This window comes from Podarcis liolepis, assembly GCF_965112155.1.
Source record: "Podarcis liolepis genome assembly, chromosome: 4".
Taxonomy (NCBI): Eukaryota; Metazoa; Chordata; class Lepidosauria; order Squamata; family Lacertidae; genus Podarcis; species Podarcis liolepis.
The window spans coordinates 105,086,366-105,094,096 of NC_139558.1; the positions used below are offsets into that span (position 1 = coordinate 105,086,366).

General features: G+C 50.3%; 1 protein-coding gene across 1 annotated transcript; it reads right to left on the reverse strand.

Annotated features, from left to right (window-relative positions):
• Positions 1-619: 619 nt before the first annotated feature.
• On the reverse strand, positions 620-5,251 carry LOC310705310 (olfactory receptor 51I1-like). The gene is made up of 3 exons (XM_083499943.1): positions 5,195-5,251; positions 3,424-3,508; positions 620-1,710 (listed from the first exon to the last, which is right to left on the reverse strand). Exon 3 carries the CDS (start codon positions 1,681-1,683, stop codon positions 751-753), a length of 933 nt encoding a protein of 310 aa, XP_083356069.1. The 5' UTR covers positions 1,684-1,710; positions 3,424-3,508; positions 5,195-5,251; the 3' UTR covers positions 620-750.
• Positions 5,252-7,731: the final 2,480 nt, after the last annotated feature.

The following is a 7,731-nucleotide window of genomic DNA, read 5'->3' on the forward strand; positions in this document are numbered from 1 at the left end:
TTTTCTATTGGTAATATTCCTAATAATAATAATAATAGTAATAATAAAACACAAGACCACTGTTCATGTACGCAATCACGGCAGCAAGAATACTTGTAGCAAGAAGCTGGAAATGCGAAACAACACCCATGATAACAGATTGGCAAACGCTTATGATAGAGTATTTCCAATTAGCAAAGCTGACCGGAAAAGTCAGGGGGGCCTCAAACCAGAAAGCAAAGGGAGAATGGAAAATATTCAAGGAATATATAAGATTATACTGTAAAACTGATATCATCCTAGCAGAACTGGAATGATATTTGTGTACAATAAATAAATGGATTAATCATCTTAGCGGAATGTATGAAAAAAGATATAAAACAAAACTGTGTGATAAAATCATGACAACAGAAAAAGTATAATGAGAACGATTGGAAGTTTCTTACAGAAAACTTTATTGGATGAGACATGATGTTGTATAAAAATTTGGTTCTTTCTTTATATTTCTTTTTCTTTTTTATTTGCCTCCTTAAATTCTTTCTTTTTTTTGTACTTATCTCTGTTATACTTACCTTCATTGTATGATTGTATTTTAAAACAATAAAGATTTATTTTAAGAGAGAGAGGGGGGGCAGTGACTGACCCCCAAAGGTCACACCTGGGGAGCTTTGTGGCTGAGTGGGGGGAGGATTTGAACCCTGGTCCCTCCCAGGTCCTAGACAGATGCACTAAGACTTGCCCCACCACGCCTGTTCGATTTGCGTTTGCCGCTCACGAAAATATCTTGACAATTCCCTTCCGGATCTCTTTGGTTTTGACGCTGTAGATGATGGGGTTGAGCAGCGGGGGGACGAAGAGGTAGACGTTGGACATCATGATGTGGACCACAGGAGGGGCACCCTTCCCAAATCTGTGCAGGACGGAGACGGCGATGATGGGGACGTAGAATGAGAGGACCGCGCAGATGTGCGAGACGCAGGTGTTGAGGGCCTTGCGTCGCTGCTCCCGGGACGCGATGCTCAAAACGGTCTTCAGGATCATGGCATAGGACAGAACAATGAAGGTGGAGTCCAGGCCGTAGGTGAAGAGGACGGCGAAGAAGCCGTAGATGTTGTTGACGGTGATGTCGGCACACGCCAGGCGCATCATGTCCGGGTGGAGGCAGTAGGAGTGGGACAGGACGTTGGACTTGCAAATGGGCAGACGCTTGATGAGGAACGGGAAGGGGAAGAGCATGATGGTGCTCTTCAGGATGATGGCCAAGCCGATCCGGGCGATCCGGGGGTTGGTCAAGGTGGACGAGTACCGGAGAGGGTTGCAGATGGCGACGAAGCGGTCAAAGGACATGGCTAGCAGGATCCCTGACTCCATGAAAGAGAAGGAGTGGAGGAAGAACATCTGGGCCAGGCAAGCATCGAAGAGGACGTCACTGAGGCCAAAGCAGAAGATGGCCAGGACCGTTGGGAGGGTGGAGAGGGAAACCCCCAAATCGTTGAAGGACAGCATGCACAGGAAGAAATACATGGGCTCGTGGAGCCGCCGGTCCCTCCTGACGATGGCGAGGATGGTGCAGTTGCCAGCGATGGAGACGGCGTACAGCAAGCAGAAGGGGATGGCAATCCACAAGTGGAACTGCTCCAGGCCTGGGAAGCCGGTGAGGTGGAAGGTGGCAGGCTGGAAGCGGGTGAGGTTGAGCTCTTCCATGCGCCCCTTCGTGGGCTTTGGATTTCCCTGGAAAGGAAACAAGAAGGACCAGGAGGCTTCTGGCCACAGGACAAGGGAGAGGGAAGCACATGGCAGGAGAGGAGAGCGAGAGGAGAGGGGAGGGGAGAGGAGAGAAGAGGAGAGGGAAGACTCCATCAGTGAGCTGCTGAGAAGAAGGTCAAGTGGGAAACATTGGAGTGACTGCTGCAAGGGTCTAAAACAGCCTTTCTCAACCTGCGGGTGGGTCCCCAGATGTTGCTGAACTACAACTCCCATCACCCCTAGCTAGCAAGGCCAGAGCTCAGGGATGATGGGAGTTGTAGTCCAACAACATCTGGGGACCCACAGGTTGAGAACCGCTGGTCTAAAATATAAAGACAAGGGAAAGCAAGAGAAAATCAGAGCGGAAATCCAGGGATGGGTGGAAGGAAGGAAGACACACTGAGTGGCAGGGGTGGCACTGGGGGGGATACAGGGCACTGGAGCCACTGTCCCTCCCAGGTGCAATCTCCCCCCAAAAAACTCAACAACTGTGGGCAATCTCTGCCCCAGGCGCCAGTGGGGTTTGCAATGCTGATGCTCCAAGACTGGAGATGGGGCATGAGATGGGGCATGAAAATGACCAGAAGCTCTCACAGCAGATAAAGGCAGTGTATTGAAAACCATAGACTAGGGACAAAGAATCCTAGAATTGTAGGGTTGGAAAAGTTCCCATGGGTCACCTCACTCAACCCACTGCAATGTAGGAATCACAGCTAAAGCACTCATGAGGGACGGCCACCCAACATCTGCTTTAGAACTTCCACCGAAGGAGAGTCCACGACAGTGCCAGATTTATGTATAAGCTAAACAACCTATAGCTCAGGGCCCCACTCTCTTGAGGGACCCCCCCCAAAAAAAAACCTAGATGTACATTTCCAAAATATAAGATAAAAAACAAATAAAATAAAAGCTTCATACAGCAACCGTGTTTTGTGTTGTGTAGGCTCCTCTGATGTGGAGGAGCCCCACCTGCTAGTCTGCTCCCTAAAATATCACTGGTTTGCTCCTTTCTATACACAGGGTGCCTACATTCTGCATGGGCTGATTGCAGGGCAACATGTGCAAATGGCTTTAGATAACTATTAGGTCCATAGATTACCATATAGCATATTCTCAGAGTATTGTGAAAGAACTATGTCAATCAACATTTGATGATCTCCTTCTACCGGTGCACAATAGGAAGTGTCCTTTCATATTGCGTCATTGGTTTGACACCAACTGATAGGAAGTGCCTACAGAGGGTGGTGAATACAGCACAAGATATTATGGGCTGTCCTGTGAATCCGCTGGATGAAATAGCGGAAGAACGTTGCCTCAGGAGAGTGAGGAAAATTCTCAGGGATGATTCACACCCTGGCTGGCACTTTCTTGATCAGCTGCCCTCAGGCAGAAGATACAGAAACATGATTAGTCGCGCCAACAGGGTAAAGAACAGCTTCTATCCATGGGCTGTTAGGCTGCTGAATGAAAAGATAACAACAGGGCAACTGACTTTCGGGTTTGGTGGGTGTGCGTCAGTAAACGAGGGGAATTAAGACTAAGAGAGCTGAGCGGGGAGTGCTCATGTAATCTCACTGTATACAAGTTGTACAAGTGACAATAAAGTATTTCAATATTTCAATTTCAAAATTCAACACAAAAAACAGCGACTATTTGTTGTTGACAAAGGACAGCTGGACATATAAAGGGCCCCATTACCTTCAGGAGCTTAGGGCCTCATCAAACCTCAATCCAGCTCTGCTCCATGACCTTCCTCAGAGGTCCATTCCACTGTCCAGAAGCTCTTACTATCAGAGTGCTCTCTCTCTGTGTGAGAGGGAGGTGGGACCCCATTAGCCAAAGTAGCACAACACTGGCCTCCGCGGGCCACTGGCCAAGCACAGCATAAGGTGTTTAGGACTTGGCCGTAAAGATGAACCATTTAGCCAGAGCATTTCCCAGTGGTTATCACGCCAAAAAGGTAGACGTGGAACTGAAGAGGGCTGCTAGCGCTTGTGAACCTGGAAACCTGCATTTTTCTGTCCATCAGCCAGGAGGTGGCAGTAGATAGCAGGCGGTTGAAGACAAATCCTGCCACATCCACTCAGCCGAACAGATCTGCTTTTTCTTAAAAGTGGATTTAGTGGGAGGGATTAGGATTACCTATTGTGCCTTCCAACCCTACCATTCTATGATCCAATCATCATTGCCAGAGAGAAGTTGATTACTGATCTGTCGTAGATCTTTCTAGCCACAGGTCAGGAGAAGCAAACAACTAAATCATATACAAAACAGCTGAAAAAATGTTCCAATTAACATTTGTAAAAAAAAAGCCTGAAGCATTCTTGTTAGGGATTGTAGGAAAAGCCCTGCCAAGGAAATTGAAAAAAACATCTGCATGTACACAACAACGGCGTCAAGAGTCTCAATAGCACAAGGGTGGAAGAACGAAGAAATCCCGACCAAAGAACTGTGGCAAGAGAAACTGATGGACTATGCGGAATTGGCGAAATTGACTCATAAACCACGAGATAAGGACAACTGTGACTTTAAAGAAGAATGGGAACCTTTCACAAAGTACAGTGGTACCTCGGGTTAAGCACTCACCGTATTTTTCGCCCTATAGGACGCACCGGCCCGTAGGACGCACCTAGTTTTTTGGGAGTTCCCGCAGGGCTCCCTAGGCTGCGGATAGCTTCCTGAAGTGCAGGGCACTCTGATTCAGTCCGCCCTGTGCTCGGGCAAGCAGGCTGCTATCCGCAGCCTAGGGAGACCTGCGGGAACTCCCGGGGGCTCCCCAGGCTTACAGATAGCTTCCTGAAGCCTGGAGAGAGAGAGGGATCAGTGCGCACTGACCCCTCTCGCTCTCCAAGCTTCAGCAAAAGCCTGTATACGCCCCATAGGATGCACACAGATTTCCCCTTCATTTTTGGAGGGGAAAAAGTGCATCCTATAGGGCGAAAAATACGGTAATTCATTCCGGAGGTCTGTTCTTAACCTGAAACTGTTCTTAACCTGAAGCACCACTTTAGCTAATGGGGCCTCCTCCTGCTGCTGCTGCTGCCGCGCCGCCAGAGCACAATTTCTGTTCTCATCCTGAAGCAAAGTTCTTAACCTAAGGTAATTTTTCTGGGTTAGCGGAGTCTGTAGCCTGAAGCATATGTAACCCAAAGTACCACTGTACTTAAACAACAAAATGAACTGGGCTCCTTGGCAGGTTTTGAATAAACATAGACAAACTTTTTATTGGTAATATATAGATAGATAAATTAAGAATCTTTACAATTTTATAATATGCAGAAAATAACATGTGCTGAAAACCAGAGAGAGGAGCTGAGGGAAGTCTGGGGGGTGGGTTTTTCTTTTTTGGGGGGGGGAGGGAAAAATGGGGGGGGTGAAGATGATGTGTTTTTGATAAATTGCTATGTTGAAATTCCTAATAAAAAATATTCCAAAAAAAAGAAGAAGAAGGGAGAAGCAAACAACTCACCTTCCAACTGTTCCCTACAGTTCAGGAAGGAGAAAATGATTATTCCACCCTCAGGAGACAGTTGAGGGGTTTGGTTTGGAATTGATAATAATAAAAATATGAGGGCAATGAACTTCAGGCAGCTGCTTGGAGGTGATAAGTGTAGAACCCAGCAACACACAGACACCCCACCCTCCTGACAGCCAGAGAAGAAATTCTAGAATGGTAGAATTTCAGAGTTGGAAGGGAGGCAAAGAGTCATATAGACCCTGCAATGCAGGGCTCACAGCTGATTGAGGACTGCAATCCCCCCATTCCTTGAAGGCACATATTTTCCAAAGGCTAAGACAGCATCTCTCAGCATCTGTGGGCCCCCCATAAAGGTGCACAGTCAGTCACACCCACATTTCTGGGTTGGGGGGCAGCTCATCCTGATCTGCACAGTAGCCTTGGTTGGGAAGGAGGAGGGGAAAAGGCACCGCCTGTTTCTGAATCCTCAGCCTCACATGGAGGGGGCTCCAGAGGACATCTAGTCCCACCCCTGCCATGAATGAATCCTACCCACAGCGGTCTTTGGGTGGGCTTGAACCACCAACCTTCTGGTTAACACCCAGGTGCTCTGACCCATTGTGCCACATAGGACTATCCCCCCACAGCCCGGAGGGGAGTCCACCCCACAGCTTGAGAGCCAGCAGAGCTTGGGTCAGCCATAGCTCAGGGAGAGCAAAGGCAGGAGGTGGCCTTCTCTTGAGGTGAGAGACATGGGGTTTTTTTGGGGGGGGGGCACAGCTAAATCTGCAAGAGCAGCTTAACTGAAGGCCCCTTCCAAGGATGAAACCCACCAGCTGCCTCCAGATGCTGAGCAGAGCTGAGCTGAGGGCCTGGACAGCTAGCAACCATCTTTGGAAGAGATCATTTGGGCAGATGCCTCTTCTTTTCCCAGCATAGAAGGGATGGGTAGCCATCTAGCCTCTGCTTAAAAACCTCCAAGGAAGGAGAGCCCACCCCTTCTGGTTCTTATCCTTAGAAAGTCCTTCCTGATATGTAGGAACAATGAAGGACAACGGGAGGCTGGAGGCAGGGAGCTGTGTGTGAGCAAGCTGGCAGGCATGCTCCATACAGGCTAGAGTTCAGGGACAGTGGCAGTGAAGCTCCTTGGCACGCTGTGGCATGCTGGGTGCGAGGTGTGCCTCAGCACAAGCGGAGCCTTACCTCCATAGCTCCAAAAGGTCAGGAGGAAACCCTGTCTTCTGGCCAAGAGGCTAGAGTTCAGGCAGAGTGGCTGCAAGGCTCCTTGGCACGCTGTGGCATGCCGGGTGCGAGGTGTGCCTCAGCACAGGTGGAGCATCACTCCCACACGGCTGTTAAGTCAGATCCTTCTTTCTCGTCATTTGAATCCCTGGCAACAACATGGACCTGGCCAGACCCATTGTGGCAGAGGAGGAACTCAACTGCAGGTCTGGTGGTGGTGGGTTCCTCATTCCTTCATTGCGGGAGTTGGACTAGATGACGCTTGGGCTCCCTTCCAACTCTACAATTCGCGGCTCCTATCCTTCAGCACCCGCTCCCTTACCTGGAAGGCTGAGCACCCCACTCCGCCTTTGCCAGGAGAGTCTCTGCTGCCTGTCCTGAGCCCTTCCTTCTTTGTCTGCAGCAGGAGAGACCAAAGGGGCAGCTGTGAGGAAGCTCTTATGCACAGGCTCCCCTGGTGGTGCTCCAGGGGCTCTGGGGCTGCTGCTGCCCCACATGGGACCACCCTGGAGCCCAGAGTTTAGAGGGCGCTAAGAATAAACTTGCAGGATTCTTTTTAAAAGAACAACACCTACGGGTAGGGATCTCTAGCCCCAGTGCTGCAGAGTTTTCTTTGATGCAGGTGGTCCTAAATGATGCCTGGTCCTAAGCTTAGAAATGTGGGGGTGGTAATTCTCACATTCCGTTTCCATGCATAGATCCACGTTCGTGCACCCAGTCAAAGGAGTCTGGTCTGCTTCAGTGGCGTAGCGTGGGGGGTGCAGGGGTGGCCGGCCGCACCGGGCGCAACATCTGGGGGGGGCGCGCTCGCACTCGCAGCTCTCTGCCCCTACCTGGCTCACTCACTCTCTCTCACTGCAGTGCTGGCTGTGCGAATCCGATCCTAGCCGCTGGGTCGCCGCCCACTGTGGAGGGGGTGGGTGCCAGGCGTGCGGTGCGGAGAGAGAGCGAGGGACTATCTGGGGAGGGACAGTGCAGCGGCCGCCCAGCGCAGAGCTGAGCGCGGGAGAGAACCACACCAGACCAGACCAGGCAGCAGCAAGAAGAAGCTGGCAGCGGCGGCAGGTTAGGGGTTAGGTGGCGCAAATTACTTGCCTTGCCCCGGGTGCTGACAACCCACGCTATGCCACTGGTCTGCTTTGTCGTCCTCGTCGTCATCACCGTCAAATGTCAGGTTCTGCACTTTGGCAGAAAGAACCAGATGCACAGATACAGGATGCGGGAAAACTGGCCTACTCCCAGTACGTTTCTGAGCACAATTCAAAGTGTTGGTGCTGACCCTTAAAGCCCTAAATGGCCTCGGTCCA